General features: G+C 49.9%; 1 protein-coding gene across 5 annotated transcripts in view; it reads right to left on the bottom strand.

The window, feature by feature from the left end:
- The window catches only part of epb41b (erythrocyte membrane protein band 4.1b), a 62,914-nt gene that overhangs the window by 26,627 nt on the left and 10,832 nt on the right, over positions 1 to 25,455 (bottom strand). For 3 of the 5 annotated variants that reach the window (XM_036539073.1, XM_036539074.1, XM_036539075.1), the window contains exons 1-9: positions 14,279 to 14,465; positions 13,504 to 13,608; positions 11,289 to 11,331; positions 11,093 to 11,168; positions 10,367 to 10,585; positions 10,062 to 10,149; positions 9,140 to 9,292; positions 8,575 to 8,672; positions 6,922 to 7,094 (exon numbers count right to left, since the gene is read on the bottom strand). In XM_036539073.1, coding sequence (XP_036394966.1) covers positions 6,922 to 7,094; positions 8,575 to 8,672; positions 9,140 to 9,292; positions 10,062 to 10,149; positions 10,367 to 10,585; positions 11,093 to 11,168; positions 11,289 to 11,331; positions 13,504 to 13,608; positions 14,279 to 14,332 — 1,009 coding nt within the window. In that variant the 5' untranslated portion in view covers positions 14,333 to 14,465. Of the gene's footprint in view, positions 1 to 6,921; positions 7,095 to 8,574; positions 8,673 to 9,139; positions 9,293 to 10,061; positions 10,150 to 10,366; positions 10,586 to 11,092; positions 11,169 to 11,288; positions 11,332 to 13,503; positions 13,609 to 14,278; positions 14,543 to 16,085; positions 16,541 to 25,455 lie in introns of those variants that run through there. The other 2 variants (XM_036539076.1, XM_036539077.1) reach the window with 1 other exon arrangement.

Raw genomic sequence — 25,455 nt, 5'->3', positions numbered from 1 at the left:
CTCCTCTTCAATCTGTGGCTGCTGCAGCCTCCTCTCATCCCACTCTATGTTGGTCACCTTCTCCTCCCGTTCTATGATGGTCACCTTCTCCTCTCGCTCTATGGTAGTCAGCTTCTCCTCCCACTCTGTGGTGGGCTCCTTCTCCTCCCACTCTATAGTGGTCACCTTCTCCTCCCACTCTGTGGTGGGCTCCATCTCCTCCCATCTCTCCCTCTCAGCTACAGTCTTCACTGCAACCACAGACGAAGTGTAGCTGACTTCAGTATTGGCTCCAAACAAGCCAGCACAACCCTCAGAATATGAGCACATATCTTTCACAAAACACACAGAGGGCACACACACATTTCAACACTTCATAGACCACAGAGGAAGAAGAATTCAAGAGCTAAAGAATCTACCAACAACAGGGCTGAAGATAAGATCATGACCAAGCCCGCGAGAGTGCTGATTTGTGGGTTTACGCCTGAACTGCGGTCATGGCTTCTGTGGCCACCAGAGGGCGACACTGTGGTGCATCAGATGCTTACCTGGAGGGACGGAGGGCAGTACAGGCACAGGCTCTGCGGGGGTGCGGTCCAGCAGCAGAAACCAGTCGTCTTGCCACCGCACTGAAAAGAGTGTCAACGCGTTAGAGCTTCCACAGCCGGCCGGAACAGCCAGGCCCAAAGAAGCTGCTCGCTGCAGAGGTGTGGTTAGCACCGCTTCAACACACAGCAGAGAGCGGATGAGCGGACAAGCTTTCTCAAATGTAGCCCATTTACAGTCACGTTCCACTGCTGTAGTGCGCTGTGAGGGTCGGATGTCAGGCGTGCTCTGTGCGGAACATGCCAGAAACATGAGAGTGCTCTTCCTGAGGCTGTTATGGTGCTGTTTTTTGTCCATAAGCGATTTTTGTTAGACACAGAACCTTAAAGCAGCTGCTGTGTGATCGGAAGGGGGAAACATTGTGAGGAGAGACGATGTTGGCACAGCTGCAACACAAATCAACTGGGGTGGATAAGCAGAAAGTGGTTATGTTTCTAAAAATCCTGCACAACCATGAACCTCAGAGCCAAAATCCAGAGAATAAAAGGGATAAAAGCGTTTGGTGGAGTTTTGGTTGGTCGCGCTGACTGTGAGCTTGCAGAATAAGCGGTGAGTAGCAGGAAGGGTGGGGAAGGGGACACGCTTGCAAAAAACAGGTGGAGTTGAGCTACCTGGGAACGCGAAAGAGGTCAATGACGGAGGGTCGAACAGTGTGAACCAATCATCTTCCCCCAGCCATGCCTGCCGCATCACACGCTCTGTGACCGCCAGAGCAGGAGTCAGAGAGGCCGGAGCAGGCTGGACGATCTCGTACGGGCCGGCTGGAGAGGCACAAAGGGACACCTTCAGAACCCTACTGGGTGAAGGCTCAGATATTCGGACAACCGAGGTGATCTTCAGCCAGCGCTACGCAGACCACCACACACAGGCCAGCGTACTTTACTTCACACACTGAAGCCTTCTGGACTAACTGCAGCAAGTGACAGGATGATGGGAGCTTTGTTGGGGTTGGCGTTTTTGGGGGTCTGTGGGGAGGAGAGGGTACCTGAAGGGGGTTGGTCTAGATTCACAGGCTCCTCTTCAATCTGTGGCTGCTGCAGCCTCCTCTCCTCCCACTCTATGTTGGTCACCTTCTCCTCCCGTTCTATGGTGGTCACCTTCTCCTCTCGCTCTATGGTAGTCAGCTTCTCCTCCCACTCTGTGGTGGGCTCCTTCTCCTCCCACTCTATGGTGGTTACCTTCTCCTCCCACTCTGTGGTGGGCTCCATCTCCTCCCACCTCTCCCTCTCAGCTACAGTCTTCACTGCAACCACAGAAGAAGTGTAGCTGACTTCAGTATAGGCTCCAAACAAGCCAGCACAACCCTCAGAATATGAGCACATATCTTTCACAAAACACACAGAGGGCACACACACACATTTCAACACTTCATAGACCACAGAGATTCGAGAGCTAAAGAATCCACCATCAACAGGGCTGAAGATAAGATCATGACCAACCCCGCGAGAGTGCTGATTTGTGGGTTTACGCCGGAACTGCGGTCATGGCTTCTGTGGCCACCAGAGGGCGACACTGTGGTGCATCAGATGCTTACCTGGAGGGAAGGAGGGGAGTACAGACACAGGCTCTGCGGGGGTGCGGTCCAGCAGCAGAAACCAGTCGTCCTGCCACCGCACTGCAAAGAGTGTCAACGCGTTAGAGCTTCCACAGCCGGCCAGACCAGCCAGGCCCAAAGAAGCTGCTCGCTGCGGAGGTGTGGTTAGCACCGCTTCAACACACAGCAGAGAGCGGACAAGCAGAAGAGCGGTCTCCATCGCAGCCCATTCAGGCTGACAGTCCACTACTGCAACACACCGTCGGGATCGAAAAGCAGGCAAGCTCTGCGCAGAACGTACTGGAATCACAAGACCGTTCCTCCTAAGGCGGTTACAGCGCTGTTTTTTATTCACAAGCGATTTTGGTTAGAAGCGAGGTGCGACGATGTTGCTATAGTCGCAAAACAAACCAAACATGGGCCGAACCAGCAGAAAGCGGTTATGTTTATTTTGCAAATCCACGAGCCTAAAGCCAAAAATCCCGAAATCCCAAGGATAAAAGGCACGAAAGCGTCGGAAACGCGGTGTTTGGTTGGTCGCGTTGTCTATGAGCTTGCGGAGTAAGCAGTGAGTACTGGGAGGGGTGGAGAGGGGGGACACTCGCAAAAACCTGGTGGAAGTGGGCTACCTGGGTACGCGAAGGTGGTCCATGACGGGTGGTCAAACAGCGTAAACCAGTCGTCTTGCTCCTCTCTCCTTGCTCTTTGCGTCCTTGGCTCAGATGCCGCCAGCTCTTTCACGAATGTCCTCTCTTCCACAATCCTCACAGTCTTCTGTGGCCGCAGTTCTATCGTCTCCTCCACCACAAGAGGGCTTACGCTTACCCCTGGAGAGACCGGAGCAGGCTTGACCAGAGTGACTGGCACAAACAGAAACACACAACCCTCAGGCTATTCCACTAAGTCACAGGTAAAGCTGCTCAACACTCAGCCATTTAGCATTTTTGGGGGTATGTGGGGAGGAGAGGGTACCTGAAGGGGGGAGGTCTAGATTCACAGGTTCCTCTTCAATCTGCGGCTGCTGCAGCCTCCTCTCCTCCCACTCTGTGGTGGTCACCTTCTCCTCCCACTCTACGGTGGTCACCTTCTCCTCCCACTCTACAGTGATCACCTTCTCCTCCCACTCTGTGGAGATCACTTTCTCCTCCCGCTCTATGGTGGTCAGCTGCTCCTCCCACTCTGTGGTGGGCGCCTTCTCCTCCCACTCTATGGTGGTCAGCTTCTCCTCCCACTCTGTGGTGGGCTCCATCTCCTCCCAACTCTCCCTCTCAGCTACAGTCTTCACTGCAACCACAGAGGAAGTGTAGCTAGCGTTGGTACAGGCTCCAACATACATGATTGGTGTGACTGACACAAACAAGCCAGCAGATCCCTGAGAATACAAGCGCAGACCCATGTGACCAGCAGAGGGCGACACTGTGGTGCAACACTCAGCCACTTAGCTTCATTTTTTTAAAATGAGTAAATAAACTGCCTTACATCTTGTGAATGATGCCGGTAGAAATCATGACTTTGTTGCGAAAGCTCTTTGGTTTAGTTGCTGTTAAGCCGGTTTGCCAGTAATATGAAGCTGGTGTGAGTACCGATCATGGGAGAGAGAGGTTTTTGTTGTCGTTTTGGGACAGGGTACCTGGCGAGGGGAAGGAGGGCTCTGAAGGGTGGCGGTCCAATAACACAAACCAATCATCTTCCTCCTCAGGGAGCATGACTGACAAGCAGAAACAATATTCTCAGTTAACTTAACACCCACAGGCACGCTCAGAATGGAGGTTTTCACACGACACCGCTAGTCTGCTGCCATCGTCTGCTGATTATAAAAACAAAATCAGGAGCACACGGCTTGTCCTTGACCCGAGGACCTTATCAAGAAATAAAAGCATCTCTGATTTATTTTTTCATGTGACTGCCGGAGTCACACAGGAGCTGGTTAGTTTGACTGTCAGCAAGTGAAGGGAGCTGGTTGATTTTTTCTGAAGGTGGGCGGAGGGGCACAGTTTAAGCAGAGGTGGGGTACCTGACAGAGGTTTTTCCAGCAGCACAAACCAGTCATCTTCCTTTTCTTCCTTTGGCTCCTTCGATTTCGCCAACATCCACTGCATCAGTTCCAAAGTCTCTCCTTCAAGAGGAAAAATGGCTGGTGAAGAAACTGAAACAGGAAGGTGCAGAGCCGCTGCAGTGCAGACAGAGGGCGCTGTTCTCACGCTTGCGCAGGCCTGCCGAGGCTCGGCCGAGCTGCCAACTGCAAAGTGCTTAGACCTTGGCCTGAAAACCCCAGCGGGCGCAGAATGTCTGACGAGCTGCCAAGCTCGGCGAGCTGGGTTTCGGTTTTTTTAGAGCTGTAGCCGTTTATTATCATTAGTGCTGTCCTCCGTGGGGAGATCGCAATGTCACCTCTTCGGTGTGGATTTACAACAGTGCCAGCATGCCGTTTGGACTCCCGCTCCAGAGTGGATTTGTGAGCAAGAGGTAAGCAATGTGAGTACAGGGGGGGGTCCCCTTACCTGCAGAGAGAGCCCCAGATGTGGAGAGGAGGAGCAAATGGCACGATAGAAGTAGGGTGAGCGTGGGGGGGTTAGAGGCCAAAACAAGACAGTCAAACAGACAGACGGGTTTCAGTGCACGGCATCGTTTCAGCACGGGGTTATCTCCAGTGGGTTTAAGCTCCATCCGCAGAGAGGCACCATGGGAAATGTCCTACATGCTTCACGAGTCACATGACCTGCATTTTTGTGTTTGTGTGTGTGTGTGTGTGTGTGTGTGTGTACACACATGTACATACATGTGTGTGTGTACATACCAGGCAAGCCAACAACCAAATTGTCAATATTAGACTTCAGACTCCTCAGATGAAAATGAGAAGGGAAACGACCATCTTGGCCATCTCTGTGGTCACCTCCTCTGTGTCCGTGTGCCTGAGGAGGCCAACTTTAGCTTCTGGTCTCCACAGCACTGTGCCAGAGGAGCTGGGACCTCCAAATCTCAGAACCCAGAGAGCCGGCATGTCTAGGCCAGCCTCGACATCTCCCTCCCAGCCAGCCCTCCCTGTGGGGGGGGGGCGGGGGGGGGGAGGCTGGGACGGGAGCAGAGAGGCCACGTGAGGTAGCACTCAATCTGCAGTTCATTTCCTCGCCTTCACACACAGTCCACTTTAAAGGGCAAACGAGATGGACGCCTTTTGTTTGCCAGCAGTTCAAAAGCAGCGTGGAAACGTGCGCGCACACACACACACACACACACACACACACACACACACACACACTGAGAGAGAGAGAGAAAGAGAAACGCCTTGATAAAAATCCACACACCGACAGCACAGAGCACAAACGTCTTCACAAGCATAACCAAACGGATTTTTTTCTTAATATTGATAAAGCGTTTATATTAATAATTAACCGGGTCGTTCCTTCCCACAACTGCAGGTTAAATGAGTTTGCTGGTGAATTTCTCGCTCCAAAAGCAGATGAAAATGTAAAATAATAAAAATAGAAGATGCCAGAATGACGCCGGCTCCCGCCATGCCATTGCAGAAAGAAGCAACTGTGAATAGTGACAGGCATTTAAGAGGCCAGGCCCGCAGCACCAAGGCTTGCTGGGTACCTGGAGGCAGGGGGTGGGGGTTGCACACAGTGGTCACAGTGGAGATGGAGGAGGTGCCAGAGGACGTCAACAGCCTGTATGACTCCTCAGTCTTGCTCTCCACCACGGTTCTGACCTGAGGATCTGTGGAGGGGACCTGGTAGCCACAGTGCTCTGAAGCACACAGAGCAAGGGAGACAGCCGAGTGAAGAAGACAGAGGCACACGCAGAAAGACACATACAAGACGATGCACACACACACACACACACACACACACACACACACACACACACACACACACACACAGGCACACACACACACACACAAAACACACACATACACGCATACACACACACGCACACGCACACCCCACACACAGAAGTCTCAGTGACAAAGCTTCCGAGCAAAAGCAGAAGCCGGCAGAGCTGGGTGTGAAAGCAAGAGTGAAGTCCTGCGAAGCGAGGGGGGGGGGGGGGGGGGCAGTGAGGTCAGGTGACTCTTCAGCCAGCGTCCTGCCGGGAGGTCAGCTGGAGCGCGGAGTGAGTCAGCACAACCGAGAGCGAGCGGAGCGCCTCCGACCGAAGCGCGACTTCCGCTGCTCCGCCACGGCGAGCTCCACAAACACGATGCTGACGCTTCAGGAGCGAAGACAGTGGAAAGATCAGCAGAGAGCGCTGAGCACAGCCAAGGAGCTGAGGGAAGGAGAGTGCTGCTCTGACGGCCGCTAGACCGCAAAGCACAGCGGCCACACACGTCGCGTTCGGGTCGGGCTTCTTCTAGACAAACACAGAGGAGCCAGCTGGCTGGTTTTGTGAGCGGTAGCGTTCATGAATAAAAGAGTCGGCTGAAAGAGCTGTCATACAGAAGTGGGGCTATGAGGTGCAAAAACAGCATTTAGGGGGGGGAAGGCCACTGTGAGGAGTGGAAGTCGTTTGGTGGAAGGCATTTTCGGGATACCTATTGATTCAGGGGTGACCTAATTTTGGTCGGAATCCAGCAGACAGAACCAATCATTGGCTTCCGTCCTCTGTTGGATGAGGACCTCCTGGGGCTGTGGAGACTTACCTCTGTCTGGAGGAGTGGAAAACGTTAGGAGAGGCCCAGCGAGGAACCCCCCCTCCAAGAGACGGGACACCCTCGCTCACACACACGCACGCACACACACACACACACACACACACGCGTGCGCGCGCGCGCGGACAGACACACGCACGCACGCACACACCTCCGTCCAGGCTCCGGGATGCCCTCTTGCTGGCCGAGCGCTGGAACTGCGGGGCAGGCCTGTCGATCATGGAGCTGGCCTGGCGCGTCTGGGCCTGGGTGCGCCCGCTGTACCGAAACTTCGACCCCAGGGCCAGGAACCTGCGGGGCGTGGTCGCTTCCACAGAGGTGAGCCTGCAGAACACCAAAAGAGAGACTCGTCCCTCCAAAACACCACTGCAGCTTCCAAAGGGGTTTCCTTTCTTCAGCACGAGCGAGGCAAGCCCAGCAAGCTTAGCTTCCATGCAGCAAAACATTCGTTATTATTATAGCGCGTTACTTTACATTATTGGCATTTAGCAGCCGCTCTCATCAAGAGTGACTTACATCAATTACAGGTTTGGACAATGTTATCCATTTATACAGCTGGATATTTACTGAGGCAACTGTGGGTTAAGTACCTTGCCCAAGGCTACAGCAGCAGTGCCCCCGTGGCGAATAGAACCCCCAACCTTTCAGTTACGAGTCTTGCTCCTTAACAACTATGCCACACTGCCATCCACTATGCTAAGCTTAAAACTGTAATTTGCCCATTGTTATATTTGCATATCATTGTGTTGTTATAATATATAATTATTATATGTTTTATGATAAATGAATAATTCTAAATGATATATATGTAACAAATACAACAACATTACTCTTCATTACTGTGAGCAGTAGTTGCATGAAGTGGAGCTTTGCATGCCAGGCCATCCTGGCTTGTGTGACACAGAGCAGTATTTTGGCCTAATTTCTGTAAAGATGCCAGTATGTTTCAGCTGTGGCTCCAGCCATAAACCCTGCTATTGTGAGAGTGATTTATGCGACCTGTCAATGATACAATGTCCATTTTTCTATCGGCTTCCACTCTGTTCTTACAAAGCAAAGCATGCGCCTAAAAAGGACCTGAATAACTGGAACAGCACTGCTACGGCATTCCATAGGCATTACATTACATTACATTACATTACATTACATTTCATTTATTCACTTGGCAGACGAGTTTTATCCAAAGCAACTTACAAGTGAAGCAGAGTACAACACAAGTGAAAGCCATGCACAGAGTCACAATGACAGAAGTGCTGCATGACCAAGTCTCAATAGTTGGTCAGACAAGGTACAAGCAAAGGTACAAAGGTTAGATAGTCAGCTGGTCCAGTTTTATTTTCTGTTCTCAGCATCATCTTTGACTACTGGTCTCTCAACACAACTTTAAGGCAGTCCTGTAGCTGCGAACGTCAGTGGATTTCGAAAACATCGTGCGCTAGCTACAAGGCCTGCCGTGTCTATTTTCCTGTCAGTCTGCATCATCTTCAACCTGCCATCTGACGTAACAGGCTTAACTCTGCCCTCTCCCACCGCTTACTGGTTCTCACGGTTCCCAATCGGTATCGGGCTTAGCTCTGAGTCAAGTGGTCTCTCTTTTCTTAAACCACAACTTCCAACTAATGCAATTATTCCAGGGGCACTTTAGAAGCAATGGCCAATCAACCAATTATCCTGTTGGGGGAGTGGAAACCTTTGGGAGGGGGGAGGGGGGAGGGGGGAAACCGCTGTTGCCGAGGAGAGGTAGGAAAGGTGGGCCTATAGGAGTGACACTGCTGGGGACATTGGTGGCTTTCTGGCCACTCACCTGAAGAAGGTGTGGTGTTCCACGCACACCTTCCACAGCTTCTTAGAGGCTCGGTAGTTGGGAAGCTTGAAGCCGATGGTGCTCTCGTACTGTTCTTGCTACAATGCAAACACAAAAGACGAGACTTTCTTTGGTTAGTGTACAGTAACATGGAACACACAATACTACTGCTACTATTCATTTTTATACTTATTATTTTTAATTTTTATTATTACATTAAACCTACACACGTGTAATCAAATATTATAAGGTACTTACCACCATCATTAATATTATCATTTTCATCACCATAATCATATAATCATGTATCATTTACGTAATCATATAATCATTAGCCATTTATTTATTTCTCCTGTTACACATTTTTATCATTTTATAATAGGTGTGATTAAATCTGGTGGCCATTATGTACAAGCACAACAAAAGGCAATTTATATAGTTACTTTATTTAATTTAAGGCACACACACTCAAACTACAAGTCAAGGAGAGACAGAAAGCATTTTTTTTTAGTAATAGCAGAAATGAAGGTGAGGTGTGGGTTTGTGGGATAGCAGAGGACTGCACCTCGGAGGCCCGGATCTTGATGAAGAAGCTGCTGCGTTTGTATGAGATCTTCAGCACCTTGGGCCAGGGGAAGCGGTTGATCCGCAACTTGTCCTTGTAGACCATGAGTCCACTGGAGCACACGCCCAGCATGATGTCTACCCCTTCCAGATCCTGCAGGACAGACACCGTCAGGCCAATCCCAACATTTCCCCACCATTTCCCCAACATTTCCACAAATTTCCCTAACATTTTCCTAACATTTCTCCATTACCATGGGAACTCATCAGGAAGCAGAGCTGCTTGATTCTGCAATTACGAGTGTCTGCCACTAGGAGGCAACCTCTGTCTCTGCATGAGGCTAATGAATTCCATATTTTTTCTTAAAATCCGCGGTTTGATGTAAACAGATTGACCCCGTTTTTGTGGTTAAATCTGCAACAGTGATGAGTTTGCTGTGTATATTCCCATTGGAGGACAGATGCGCACTCATGCCCCCGGGGGCTGGGCTGCTGACACAGGGGGCCACATTTTTGGTATTACCCAGCAAAAACATGACATTCTAAAATATTACAGCAACGAGAACTGCAATAACGCTACAGAAACATGCTGAGAGGCTTGTGTAATTGTTACCCTAGGGTCCAATAGAATATCAAACATTTTTTACAACAATCCCCTAACCACCCTCCCAAAATTTCATGAGCAAGTCTCAAAGCTAATCTGTAACAAAGATGACAAACACACGTAGCTAATCGAGTACAAGCCAACGCCGCAGAACAAGGCGGGAAAGTGTTTTGATCCTCCTGCGCCGTCTTCCTTTTATCGTTTTTAAAAGAGGAACATGAAACTGGGTTTGTTGTTTTTCAGAGTGCTGACAGGTGAAAAGAGATCAAAAGTAGCATCAAAGGTGGCGGAATCTAAGGGCGACCAAGGTCCCCCTCACCTTGGCCTGGTGCAGGTCCACTCCATACATGGACAGCTTCTTGGCATTCTCCAGGAACATCATGTCTGCCTGGGCGGGACTCATGGACCTGTGAACACACAGTTAGAGTGCACTATATTACCATGTGAAGTCTCACTCTCTAATAGTGTATATTACACATATGCTGCATATGTATGTGTGTGAGTGTGTGTGTGTGTGTGTGTGTGTGTGTGTGTGTGTGCGCGCGAGAGTGTGTACGTGTGTATCTGTGTGCGTATGTGTGTGTCTGTGTGTACGCACGTGTGTACGAACCCCCTGGCACTCACCTGTAGGTGCGGTGCAGCTCCATCACCTTCTCCTCCAGCTCCTTGGTCTGGCCGGGGGCGAGCCGCACGTTGCTGGCGTAGTCGGTGCCGTGGATCTCCGGGTCGTACTCGCCCAGCTCGGACTGCAGGGCGTAGGAGCCCAGCAGCGCCAGCGTGACGAAGGAGCAGGGCAGACTCCCGCTCAGAATGTCCTTCCGCAGCTGCAGACACAGGTAGTACCTGCAGGCACAGGGGTCACCGGGGGTCACAGAGGTCAGAGGTCACAGGGTTTGTGCAAGTGCCTGCAGCTCAGAGGTGCAGTTTGCAAATTAGCAGATGAGTAATAGTACTACTGTAAAGAGCAATGGGACAGCAAAGCTGGCTGGTGACAGTTAATATAGCAAAATAAGTGGTTTTCCTCAAACGCCCACAGCTAATGATCCATTCATAAATGAAGTCATCCATCTTACAGTCCACTAGAAGGAGATTTTTTCCCCCCCACTGCTGAGTGTGAAAGTATACTCAGATATAGAAATGCTTCATTGTAACTCTGCTTGGATAAGGGTTTGGATATGGCCTAAAGGCAATAACAGAAACAACAACCTCTTAATATGAAGCTCATACGCCGTGTAAATTGTATTGACCCATATGTTGTCTTCTGCATGTTCTGTGCCACCTCAGCGAACTCAGGGGTCGCATACAGGTCAGGTGACTGAGTGCACACCTGGTCGACAGACAGAGGATTACCTGGTGATGTCCTCTGTCAGCTGTGCTGGATCAGGTGGGTAAAACTTCACGTTGAAGGTGAATTCGTAGTTGGAACCTGGAACAGGAGAGACATATTAGTTTGCTGCAAATGTAAGCAATCGAACTTGTGCAACTTTGAACACATACATGTTAACGCTTTTGAAAGACACCTGGCCTCACGATGAGGTAAACTCACCTTGCACCTGTCTGCGGATCTCCTTGGTGAAGTCCAGCCATATCTGCAGGACACAGGGGAGGGAAGGCCAGGAATAAATAAAAGGGAAAAAAAAAGAGAACACTTCCTCTGAGAGAACAGCCATGGCTCCCAAGCCTGGCAAATCAATGCCACGTGGAGTATCTCTTCCACTTCCTGTTTTCCAGTGCCACTCAATACCAGTGAGCCATTACCACTGAGCAAATCTGCAGCCCTTCATCCTATACAGTGGCTGAGAGTGCAGCTGTGAGGATGTGTTCAAGGCTTTCGTTAGGTCACCCAGGCCGCAGTTTTGAGGGAAGCAGATGATGAGAGTAATGCCACTTCGGTTTGAGATATATCAGGGTACGGCTGGGATGGCAACTTCAGCCAACTCAAGTCTCACAAATAAAGCTGAACAAATTTCAGGTTCAGTAAATGTAAGACCGACAATGTAGCATAGGTGCCAGCAGTGTAGCATAGTGGTAAGGAGCAGGGCTCATAAGCTTGCTGGTTCTATTCCCCGCTGGGGCACTGCTGCTGTACCCTTGAGCAAGGTACCTAACCCACAATCGCCACAGTAAATATCCAGCTGTATAAATGGGTAACATGCAAAAAATGTAACCTACATAAGTCGCTGTGGATGGGACCGTCTGCTAAAAGACAATAATGTAATGTAACTGTAGGTAGCATGGACAGAATACCCCCACACTCCCATAAGACCAAATGCAGAAAAGGATATCCCACAACTTTACCTCACAAAGTGTGTTTGCTTTTTTTCACACTGATAAGCTGTCTCAAAGCTGCACAGTGGCTTTGGCGCCCCTCCCAGCTAAGCAGGGAGGGGCTGTTAGTTTTTTTTTTTTGGGGGGGGGGCTGCCACCCAAATGCTCAGCCCGTCTGGACAGCTGCCTTTCAGACAGACTCCTTCCCATCCCCCACTCTCTGCAGTGCACAGGGGTCAAAGTTCACTGCTTATCTGCGGCAGGATCTGCCGATCCGAGCAGCCAACCCCCCCACCCCCCCACCCCCCGAAACCGACAATGGCAGGGACTCAGCTGTTATTAAGTGTGATATCCGGGGCCCTGTGACCCGTGACTCACTGTGAAAACAGCGGTGTCCCACACTCGTCCCGTCCTCCACACGGGGGCCTACAGCTACCCTCCCCAAACTCACGCAGAGTCAGCAACATCCACATCATGTCCAACATTAACATATCTAACATGCAGTCTTAAATCTTTCAACTGGCTGGAGATACTGTTTATAAATGCATGTATTGATGCATACACACTACATACATGTATACATGTATGTATATATGTATATGTACATAACATGTATATGCATATGTATACATTTATCTGTATACATATGTCTACAGTACATGAACTTTCTGGTTTTTGAGGGTACCCTTAAACTGGTGGTATGTAAAATAAGATCAGAAGCCAAGGACTGGCCTTGGAACAGCACCGTTCTTAATTTCTAAAGCCATTTTATCAATGAGAATGAGAACAGTGCTGACACCGGAAAAAAATAATTATGGCTGTGCCAGTTAGTCAATTTTTAACCACGTTACAGCCAACAGCAAAACAGAACAAACGAAAAGCCCGCATCTCTCTTCCAAGCTGACACAGAGCAGAGTTCAGCTCTCCACTCCACCAGGAAATGAAGCGGCACCGGCAGCACCAATACTAACCACTTTGATGTTTATTTTCTTATTTTAACTTCCTGTTGGTTAACAAGAACGCTCACTCGGCCTAGCCCTCTAGTCAAACAGCACAGCCCTCTAACCACAGAGACACCTTCAGTCCAGTTAGCGCGACAGAGCCGGAAACCAGAATCGACTGAGCTTTCAATCTTCAGCGGTTTGCAGAGAACATAATTATATTACATTCATTTAGCAGACACTCTTATCCGGAGAACAGAGGTGCATCCATTCATGTTGAATGAGCAAGTGTTGGACCAGGCTAACAACCTGTGAGTGTGAGCATAACAATGAAGCCCTTCCACAAGTTAACTTGTGCAACCTGACTAGGCAGCCTAGAACGTAAGGGAAGCTAAGCGTACACACTACTATACATCACAGTCACATCAGTGTGTTTAAGAGGTTTTGCTACGCCTGGAGTTTTGGTCCCCTTTGGAAAATCCGTTTACCATTTCCCGCTTGAAGCATTGAATCAAGATGCACAGAGAAAGCCCCCCCCGGTGACCAATGTACCTTAGTAGTAGGTGTCTCCCATATGGCTAGGCCATAGTAGTCCCTCTCCAGCAGGTTGAGGTGGTCACACACCTTGGTGAACAGCTCCTGGCCTTTGGCATGTTTCTGCGAAACAGGAAGAGACACATCTGCTCTTTCTCCACTCAATAAATTAATCAAAAAATGCAATCAGAACACATCCATGCCTTTAACACTACAATGGCCTTGTGTGACTCAGGGCTCTGTCACTGACCTCCGGCCTACACTACCTGACAACCTGAAGCAGGGAGAGGGAAACAGCCTCAGAGTAAGTTCACTAAGGACATTTGGGTGACATCCAGGTTTCACTCAAAGATCTCAAAAGACAGGAAACCGGTCTATTTGCCCTCTCACTGATCATAATAATTACAGTGAAACCTGACTTAGCAGCAGGACTAACTCCCGAGGGGGGAAATTAAGACTTTTCACAGAATAGAAGCCAAGTACTACATCTTGACAAAAGACAAAAAAAAAAATTGCCTGAAGATTTATAATTTACATACATCACCCCCCCCCCCCCCAGATAAATTTCAGATAAATTCTGTGCTCCATTTACACTGCATTATACAGAAACACATAATTTTATAAGCATACGATATACTACATACTTCATTTATATAACATTTTACTTTCACATATATACTACTTTCACATATATACTATTCTTTACAAGCATGTTTACCCACACACACACACACACACACACACGCACACACAGGCGTAAAAGCTGCCGAGAAGGCAGAGGGGCGGAGCTCACATCCAGCTCGCACTCGAACTGAGTGTCGTCCAGCAGGGTGACCCGGCAGTGCATGGTCCGAGGCCGGCGCGACGCTTTGGGGGCTTTGGGTTCCTCTGCAGGCTTGGCCTCCTTCTCCTCCTTCTCCTCCTCCTCCCCCTCTTTCTTCCCTTCCTCTGGCTGCTCCTGCTCCTCCTCCTCCTTCTTCTCCTCCTCTACCTTCGCTCCCTCCTCCTCCTCCTCCTTTTCGGTTTCGGGGTCCTCCTTTCGGTCCTCGTGGGCAGGCTGGCAGAGGGGGCAGGGGGGATAGCTGTTACACACCTGGCCTGGTCTGGCCTCTCTCTCCGCAGACTCAGGTTACATTTGCATCTACAGCTGCATACATTACACACCTTTGACTACAGCAAGACCTGAGTCTCAACTTTCCCTTTTCTCAAATGTGTTTACTGTGCAATGAATTAATTGGCTTGTCAAACTGAACAAAACAACGAGACACCGCAAAATAATTAACTATTCAGGAATAATATTTAGAAAAATATATTTATAATAATTTTGTGAACCATTGTCAAAATGTTACAAAACAATACAAATGCAACTGTTTTACAAGTTTCATCATTTCTTTTCCACTGCAAATTGATATCATCTTCCTATCCATCTGTTTGTTTGGATCTGAGGTATTCCCACATGGGTAGAGCTGCGCAAAGCCAAACTACTTAACCGTTTCTCATGTAATTAAATGATAACACCTGCACACAACAACGCAGGCTACAGTGTCGCCAAGTAGCTCGAGCTCCGCCGTTGAGAGCAGAGTAAGGGAATTAATTACCATTAAAAAGAGAGAGAGGGGCTTTTATCTGGATGATTTAAAGCGACACGGCGCCCCGTACTGTTACATCAACATTCATTGTTCGCGTTAAGTGCGGGCTACAGAGGCCTGGGACATTTACTTGTGTGAGCGCTGAAAGCGGAGAGGAGGGGAAAAAAAAAGACGCAACACAAACGGCCTTCTCGGGCGGGTCACTCCATCAGGAGCTCTCCGGCGTGGGCCGGCGGGACGGCGCACAGACGAGCACGGGCCGAAGGATGAATAATTCAGCAGGAAGAGTGACGCAGAAAGGGCGGCGCCGAGCTGAGGAGCGGGCGGCGTGGCCGACTCCTGATTTGAATTTACGCAAAAACGGGCGGCGGACGGAACTCTGCTTTCACTACCAGCCTCGCTCAGCAAAGATTCTTCTGCTAGCAAAGTAAAATCTGGACAGCGCAGGTTACGTGTGAAAGCTGATTTGTGAACTACCTAAAAAGGCTCTTCACTGTAAAATTTAGCCTGAAAATGATTAAGTGTCAAGACATTCCTTCTCAAAGAAAATTTAAAAAGGGATCTAGTACACTAAGGGAATAAAATGTATGGCCTCTATCTGCTCGTTCTATTGTGGATGACAACTCCATTGTCCATGCGAGCGTAATGCAGGTTACCTATGTGGGAAACTGATTTTTATTAGTGGGGGCAGTCAAAGATGTGAAAGAAACCGCACTGCTTTCAGGCTGGGGCTTCAGGAACTTTCAGACCATTGAGACATGGTCTTGAAAAAGGATGCTTGAAAGTATTGATACAGAAAGGGGATAAGTGGCCTTGGTATGTGTCTGAAATAATCATCCCTTCCAACAACACAGTCATGTTCTACATTTTGGCTGCATTTATTTCAGCCATTCCTGCACATAGGCACATCGGTGAGGTCATACTGTGTCATACACATGTGTTGTCACCATAGAAGCAGAAACAGCGCTGTGAGCGCATCACACCCTCCTGCCGCCCTGCCCCGGCTCTCACCTGCGTCTCGGCGCTGCTCAGCGAGTGCAGGTCGAGGGCGGGGTCGCCCTCAGCACGGAGCTCGGGTTCGGGGTCGGCGATGGGGGCCTTGACGAGCTCCTCCTCGCCCTGCGCCGCGCCCCCCTCCTTGTCCTTCCTGTCCCTGTCCTTCTCGGCCTCGGCGCCCTCGCCGTCCGAGCACTGCGAGCGGCGCTTCAGGAAGGAGGAGAAGAGGCGGGACAGGCCACGGCCGGCCGAGGTGCGGGTTCGAGGCTTCAGCTGCTGCTCCTCGGCGGGGCCGCCGGGGCTCTGGGCTCTGGGGGGCTCCGAGGGGCCGGGGTCCTGGGCCTGATCGGGCGGGGGCCGCTCCTGCTCCTGCTGCTGCTCCTGCTGCTGTTGCTCCGCCTCCGGCTTTCCTGGCTTCTGCTGGCTCTCCGCCTCGCCAACCGCGCTGGCTTCTGTCGTCATGGCAGCGACTGGGAGGGCAGAGTGGGGAGACAGGAAGTGATCAAACATGGCGTCGTGTGCAGGACGTGATTATGGTCATGTCAGCGAGTGCGGTACAGTTCTGCTCCTCAAGGTGTCTGTAAGTCCTCTGTAAGTCTGTGAGGTGTCTGCAAATGTTCTTATTGCATAATGTCCCAGGGGCTGCAGCAGTCCGTTTTTGTACACTGCTCTGGAAAGACGATGGAATTTTCCCCCCAAAAAATTAAAAATGTAGAATGAAAACAAACAAATAGAAAAAAGTACATTATTTATTATTTATCCAAATGTGGTAGTCATGTGGCAGAGTGGTACACATGCCTATGCTTGTGTTTTTCCTGCTCCGTTCACACCACACTGAAAACAGAATTTTACTGCTTAAATGATAAGGTCTGAAAACAGAAAATTCCTGTGGGTGAAAAGGCAACCCAACTGAATAGTGAAAACATGCAGGAATTGGGTCCAGTGTGAACGGGGTTTATGGCACAAACTCCCTCTTTTTGGAGAGAGGGCTATAGCGACAACCGAGTCTACTATGAGTTACTAGGCAGGGTGGGTTAGCTGATCCAGTGAGGGCTGTCGACGGCTGGCCCACCACTCTTTGTTATGCTGTTATGCAAACAGACCTTATCTCAATTCTCTCCTGTTCACGTAGAATTGGATTAGCGCTCGAGACATCTTCTTCATAAAGAATATAATGTTTTGCCCAACGCCCAACCTTAATCCCGCCAATCACGCACGCATGAGTCACACACGCCTGTGCGCTGCTCCGCAACGGCGCATCACTCAAGCCGCTGAGTTTCCGTGTACACACATGCGTGCGCGCAAATAATGCGGCAAGCTGGAGCTCCAAGCGCTGACCTGGAATGCCACCACTAACCTCATCCGAGGCAACCATGATGTAATTACCAGAACTGGCAATTTGTAGCAATCATCTTTCAGCAAGAGAGACGGGGCTGTGTGTTTGTGGGTTCGCCGGCCCTGTATCAGATGCAGCTGATGACAGATATTAGCCGTGATTTTCACCCCGTCCAGATGCTAAGGCCCTCCCCACTGCCTCTGCTTCTTCCCTGACAACGCGAACCCTTCCTCTCCGTAATGACAGGTTCATCTCAGGAAACGGGCTGATTCATAATGGCTGGGAACCAAGCCCTGCAGCGGAAGCTCAATTCGGCAATTAGAAGAGCGGAAGGCAAGCTCACAGCGGCCAGCCAAAAGCAGCAAGCTCACAGCGGCCAGCCCAAAGCAGCAAGCTCACAGCGGCCAGCCCAAAGCAGCAGGCTCATAGCAGCCATCCCAAAGCAGCAAGCTCACAGCGGCCAGCCCAAAGCAGCAAGCTCACAGCGGCCAGCCCAAAGCAGCAAGCTCACAGCGGCCAGCCCAAAGCAGCAAGCTCACAGCGGCCAGCCCAAAGCAGCAAGCTCACAGTGGGCAGCCCAAAGCAGCAGGCTCATAGCAGCCATCCCAAAGAAGCAGGCTCACAGTAGCCAGCCCAAAGCAGTAAGCAAACAGAAGCAAGCTGAGAGCGGTAGTTTGTTCCCGCTTTGTTCCTCATGTGATCTTACAGACCTCTTTCCTTTAAAGTGTGATGGAGGAATGTATAAAATCTGAGTGTACATTTATACACCCAGTCTATGTTAGAGCAACAAGTCAGACAAAGACAAATGTATGCAGCATAGAGACTAGCACATCTGCAAGTTATACATACAAGTTATGATATATGCTGAGATTCCATACAAAAAAATATGGGTAGAACCCCCTCTCCACAAACACACATATACATAGCAATAACATGCAACTTTACATAAGCACCCACCTACACACACACACACACACACACACACACTCACTCACACACACTCCTCACTCTCACACACAGATACACACACACACACACACACACACACGAGGACTACAGGAGCGCTGAGAGAGGGGACAACAGCCCGTCTGCACAATGGCCCCTCTTGTTAGCGGGATGTCTGTGACGGGGGCGATCTTTCGGGGAAAGCTCCCTGCAGTACTTATCAGAAGCTCATTAAACTCACGCACACAAAGGGAACCCTCAGCCTGCTGCTGTCATGTTCTCCGCCGGGCCTGCAGGGCCAGGACTGCCACCATCACTGCCTAAACTCCCCCCTTCATACAGCCAACACACATACAATACCGCTCAAAAGTTTACACACACCTGATTACGATAACGGGGAACATGCATCCAAAGACATGTTTATCTAAAGAATTATGCTTAAGTGCTTGATATTTGTTTCTTAGACAAATATAAATAGTGAAGGTGATGCCTTTGTATGAATTTCTTTCCAAAATTTTTACATTTTTAAATTTTTAAAAAATATTTTCTGCTGGGGTGAAGAATCTAAAACATAAGACAGCTTTGATTTGTTTTTTGGTCACTGCACTATTCCATTTGTGTTGTTTCATAGTTCTGATGTCTTCACTTTTACTCTAAAATGTGGAAAATAGTAAAAATAAAGAAAAAAAGTTGTGTCCAAACTTCTGACTGGTACTGTACTCCTGGGCTCCCTTGACTGCGCTCAGCTATAACTGACTGCATTCGACTCGTTTTCTTCCTGATACACATCTCTCACAGCACTGATGGTATCTGTACGGCTGAAATGACTGCGCTTCTACCGCACGCTCTGTGCTCTTTTATAACTGTCACCAGGGATTAAATTAAAAAGGTCTATTTTGCCTTGAGTCTACATTTTTAACCACATGCTTCCAAATAAGTTGCCTGAGGCAAAAAATGCAAAGTTATTAAGAACCCAGATTTGTGTTGAAAGCTGATAAAAACTTGCCTGGCTGGCTAATCAGGTCGGTGGCAAACTAAAGTAGCTGCCAACTGTAAGCGTGTTAACATGCTCGTGGGGTATGTGATAAGTGATAAGTGATAATGCTATCGAATGTTTAACAGTTTGTACGATCATAATCCAGAAGTATGAGCTCGATTATGAGGATTACTAACGACAGCATCAGTGCTTTGGTACATGTGATGTACATGTAATGTATCTTCCCGGTGTAACTAACAAGCAGACAAACCCCACAGCAGAGGCATTTATAAGGATAAACCCTGTGTCTCTCCCTCGATGTTCTGTTGGGGTTATTTTTTACTGGGCGGAAGAAGTGAACCCTTCATGTTTACTTTCTAATCTCTTGCTTTTCCAAGCCTGCCTCCACCCAGACCCAAGCCCATCAACACAAAGACGGGCCCAGATCAAGCCACACGCAGGGGCACCTGAGGTGACTGGAAACACTACTGAAGGCGCATACGCACTGCAGTAGAAAAAAAAAAAGGGTGACCCACAGGCTAACCCACCACCACAAAGGACGGTAGAGAGAACCCCCGAGAATATATGCTAAATATCAACAACACATAATATTTATTTCCTTTTTTAAGCAGGTGAGGCAATATCACAGGACTTCTGAGACCGTTCAGCATTACCCAGGCTTTCACTCCTTTTACATTACAGAACATCACTCTGAGTCAGTCTCCTGGTGACTCTTAACCAGAAGGGCATGGGTTCAGATCTGCTCCTGGTGCTGCATATTATTTCACTCTTCTCATTTCCACAAGCACCACCGCAGAGGGGCAGGGCAGTCACTGAGGCTTCATAATGCCGACAGCTCTATGAACCGAGGATGACCGCTAGCAACCGTTAGGAGTTCTGTTTTTGCTCTGCAATGGTGTGTGAGAATATGAGACAGTGAGTGAAAAATAAGGCCTAACACACACATACAGCAGCCAATGTCTGAAACTCTAAAGCACAGGGTGAGCAGCCATGTTCCTCTCTCCTCACCTTGATGTGCATCACCCATCAGAGCAGCAAAACAGAAGTGCCTCAACGTATTTCCACCTGAAGCGTGTAAGGAAAACCTCCCTGAACTCACTTCTTAGCAGAACCCATCATGCGGATATCTGACAGAAACCACTGCGGGAGTTTTAGTGTGAATGTGCAAAGTGTGTAACAGCACAGGTTCCGGATGAGAGCCAGGATGTCTGTGTGTCAGTTCAGCAGATCAGCACTGAGGATGAACAAGACTGACAGGTTTTTCCTCCGGTCTGTAATTATCGCTTCACCCGAGACGAGTCGGCGCACGGAGTAGTCTGCCTGCCGGGGGATGGAGCAACAGAAACACACCCTCTTTATCTCCGTTATTAAACCCGCGGCGATGATGGACACGGCTGAACCAGACCTACGGGACAGCCAACGTTTTCACACGACGCCTCCTCAGACACTCTGCCGCACTCGCGGTCTCAGCTTTCGAGAAACAAACACGCTCTCATGGCAACAGCGGGAAAAAAGCTTCATCCGGGTGCATTCAGGTCAGTGGTTTACATCAGGTCTGGGTACGAAAAGAACAGATAAACTGAAGACGTAGAAGAGGGGAATCCTCAAACAGCAGCCTGAACACCACTACTGGGACAGACACCAACTCTACCAGCCACTGACAGTACAAGGTCTGCGCTAGACAAGTTTGGCTGTGGTGTCTCAACTCGGATTTGAACCTGTGAGGCCCAGTGTCCAGTGGCATGACAGCTGCATTATACTACAGCCAGATGATTCTGCCAATGTGTTTTTTTTTCACATGATGTCTCCTGAAATTGCAGAAGGGTCAGAGAGAAGGGAGGGAGGGAGAAGGCGATCTGGATGGAGAGTGATGTCAGGCGGATATAACCGCATCCTGGGGACAGCCGAACGGGCCGTGACAGGCCCGGGTGCTGACAGTGGGGACGTGTTGCGAGGGGGAAATGGGGGGGGGGGGGGGGGGGGGGTCCCAGGCCACTGACCCCCCACTCACACATCCCCAGCCCGTCCCACAGCTACAGCCGCCAATGGAGGAAGAGAGAGGGAGGGAGACAGAGAGAGAGAGAGGGAGAGAGAGAGAGAGAGATAAAGAGAGGGGGAGAAAGAGAGAGATAGGGAGAGAGAGAGAGAGAGATAAAGAGAGAGGGGGAGAAAGAGAGAGATAGGGAGAGAGAGAGGAGGCAGCGCACATCTGAGCGTGGCGAGCATCCTTCCTTGACCCAGAAGGCGCACGCACATTGTACACGTCAAAAAACATTCATGCGTCACCAGCGCTAAGGGAGGGAGAAGCAGAGAGGGAAGGGGGGGGGGTAGCGAGAACGAGAGAGAGAGAGAGAGAGAGAGAGAGAGACGAGACCAAATCCTCTTTAGCGCTCGCTCCAACCCTCCCATTGTTTGTGTCCCCTGACCAATAACAGGGCTGTGCCACGGCTAATCCGGCCGCCCCCCCTCCCCCACCCCAGTGGAGCCCCGGGCCCCTGCGTTACTGGTGCTGCTGCACGGGCGCATTAGCGCTCCGCTGAGCCCCCCGATGCACCGTCATCGCCATCGATTGTCAGCAAACAGACACCCACGGCTAACGAACCAGCTGAGCTTGTGTCTGCCGCCTGCCCCTGTTTGTGCGTTAACGGGACGGGGGCCAGGGGCGGCCCCGCTCCGGACGGGACCCCTTCCCGGGACTGTGGCTGAGAGGTGGGAGGCTGGGCTGGCTGGCATCCTGGGCACTTTTCTGTACGACCCTGTAAACTGATCTGCACATCGATAAACAGCAAGCCTTCTCACAAGTGCAGGTTTTCAGCTCATTAAGAAACAAGCAGCCATCGAACAAATTCAATCCAGAGAGTAGTACATTACATTACTGTCATTTAGTAGACACGCTTATCCAGAGCAACTTACACAGGTTACAATTTTATCTATTTATCTATTTATGTATATTTATACAGCTGGATATTTACTGAGGCAATTGTGGGTTAAACATGTGCCCAAGGGTACAACTAAAGTGTCCCAGCAGGGAATCAAACCAGCAACTTTCTGGTTACGAGCCCTGCCCCTTACTGCTATGTCACTCTGAATACACCCACGCACGCACGCACACACGCACGGTTGCACAGTGGAGTAGCAGCTGGTGAGGGTGTGTCAGGGTTCACTGAACGTGACACAGTCTGTTGCCCCCCCCCCGCCCCTGTGCGGTGAGTTGGTAAAACAGGAGGCGGGGGCAGGGTTAATTGGTCCTCCCAAGCTGCGATCCCAGAGGTCGGTAGCATGGCGAAGGTGGTCGATCTGTTTGGTAAGCGTGGGTGAACCCTTACACACAGACACAGGCCACATCCTCTTCTCTCTGCCCCAATACCCACACACACGCCCAGATGCACACATACCCCCACCCACACACACACGCTGCTCTGTTCTGTGCTGTTCTTAACCATTAGCTCCAATACCTGCAGGTCTGATGCCAAAGTAATCAACTACTCAGCCACATACAGCTACCCAACCATGTCCCACCCAGCTGATCCCAGACCACTCAACCACACACACCCCCACTGCTCCATTCTGTGCTGGGCTCAGCCACCAGCTCCAAAACCTGCTGATCAGACACCAAAATAACCAACTACTCAGCCACGTACAACTACCCACTCCCTTCAACAACCTCCGAACTGATCCCATACCACTCAACCACATGCACCCGCCCAACAAGGGCACACCTACACTAACAATTCCAGCAGCTGCCAGACTGATCCCAGACAACTCACACACAGTGCCTATCCTTCAAACACTAACTTAAATAGGTAGCTACTGTTATTAAACTATTCACACTATGATCCACATCTGGCTGCTCCCTGCCCTCTCTGTCTCTGTCTCACATACAGCTTCTGTTCCATATGATAACGGCTCCTGGCCACCCTGCCTGGTACTGATTAACCCCACAGAAGCAAAGTACATAGGCTGTTATCTCACAGCAGCTGGGCTAAGGAACTACCCCTGACAGAGGTGGGGTAGTTTGCTCACCACAGTTCCAAGGCCACTTAACCCCTCAGCTATCTACGGCTCACAATCTCCTGATACTGACCAGGTTTAATAACACTCTCTCACCTTGCCAGGGGCCAGGTGAGCTGCAACTCACGTGGGGGGGGTCGGGGGGTTTGACTCCAAGTGACCCGAACAGGGTGGCAGTGTAGCATAGTGTCAAGGAGCAGGGCTCGTAACTGAAAGGTTGCTGGTTCGAGACCCTGATGGGGCACGGCTGCTGTATCCTTGGGCAAGGTACTTAACCCACAACTGCCTCAGTAAATATCCAGCTGCATACATGGACAACATTGTAAAAACCTGTACTTGACGCAAGTCGCTCTGGATAAGAGCAACTGCTAAACGACAATTACGTAATTTAATGTAACGTGACCAAGGTCCTGCCTGGCACGGTGGTCCTGCCAAAACGGAGGCGCAGACCTCCCGGTACCGCCAGGGCGGTCGGGCCACAGAACCCCCGAGACGCAACCCGAGAGGAGAAACCTCACAGCGCCGGTTACTGCAGAGCTTCCTGCCACCACCTCCCCAGCTGTGAGCGCTGCTATAAATAGCCTCCCCCTGTCAGCCCTCTCCTCAGCAACACAGGGAGCGGCGCGGGGTGAGGAGCAGTGCGCTTCTGCCGTGCCTCTCTTCCTCTCCGCTTCCTCTGTTCCAGCCTGAGAGCATCACTGCGTTACCTTTCATTACATTACAAGGCAATTACAATATTGGCACCAACCCAGATACATACTGTTCTGTCCACGCTATCTACAACTACATTACATTATTGTCATTTAGCAGATGCTCTTACCCAGTGTGGCTAACACAGGTTTTTAAATGTTACCCATTTATACAGCTGGATATTTACTGAGGTAATACTGGGTGAAATACCTTGCCCAAGGGTATAGAAGCAGTGCTCCCAGCAGGGAATAAAATCAGCAACCTTTCAGTTATGAGCCCTGCTCCTTACCATCGTGCTACGCTGCTGCCCAGCATCAGTGGTGAACGCTGTAATGCAGGACGTGGGTTTACCTCCCCTCCTAACCTGAAAAACGCATCCTCCCTCCCCAGCAAATGATTTGGCAAACTGTACACATCTGTGCTCTCAGTCTTCCCCTACCAAAAATCAGCTGTCGTGATTTCAGAATCAGAATTGTGGTAAAGGATTTACCAAGCAAAGACCGGGAACATAAAACTCAGTTTTGACGGCACGATGGCGGTGTCAGAGCTGCGTTGCAGGCTAAATGGGGCTCTCTGTAACGCAGCGGCGTTCCCTTCAGGACAGACTCCCGCTGAGGTGAGTCATGCTGAGCTATGGGATCCTTCACCCGACTTAATCACAGGTATTCCCCATCACCGTTCCTCCTGAAATGCATTAAAATGCAGAAACATCCTCACTTTAAAGCTCTTTAAAATCACAAATGGAAAGGAGGAGATCATGAGGAGAAGAGCAAAGGAGCACACATGGATGAGCTCCCTCTCCCTCTGGGACAATATCTCCAAATTTTTAACATAACAAAAATGTTTTATAATAGTGATTAAAAAAAAATACAGGAATAGAGCAATAATATGGCTCTCTGCATATTCAGTCCAGTCAACTGCAGTGCAAATCAGGACAACCTTTTCGGCATTCAGCTTGGGCATCTCTGTATTCAGACAATGACCATAATGCTGTCTGTGTTCCAGCTGTACCATCAGCTGGTAATGTACACAGGTGATGAATACATTACATAAATTGCGCATACGACACCGGTGTAATTGTAATTGCTAATTAGAGTTCAGTCAGGCCAGCAGGGTGTGGAGGAGAATATGGCACTACATTGGCATGATGTGTATGTGAGTGCATGATAGTGCTAGTGTGTGTGTGTTTGTGTGTGTGCACGAGTGTGTGAGCGTGTATGTGTGTGTGCATGACTCTGTGTGTAGGGGAGGGGCAGTGAGACAGATAGCAGCTGCCATATGCCGGTGACATTTGGCTCCCTGATGGGAGGATGGAGGCTGATGGTCTCTGTGGGTGCGGACTCGGTGTGACTCAGGCAGGGCCACAGACAGTCTGCTGTGCCTTAGAGCTCTCGCTTCCCTCAGCC

Source organism: Megalops cyprinoides, chromosome 10, assembly GCF_013368585.1.
Source record: "Megalops cyprinoides isolate fMegCyp1 chromosome 10, fMegCyp1.pri, whole genome shotgun sequence".
Lineage (NCBI taxonomy): Eukaryota > Metazoa > Chordata > Actinopteri > Elopiformes > Megalopidae > Megalops > Megalops cyprinoides.
This window is presented reverse-complemented; position numbering and strand designations above follow the sequence as displayed.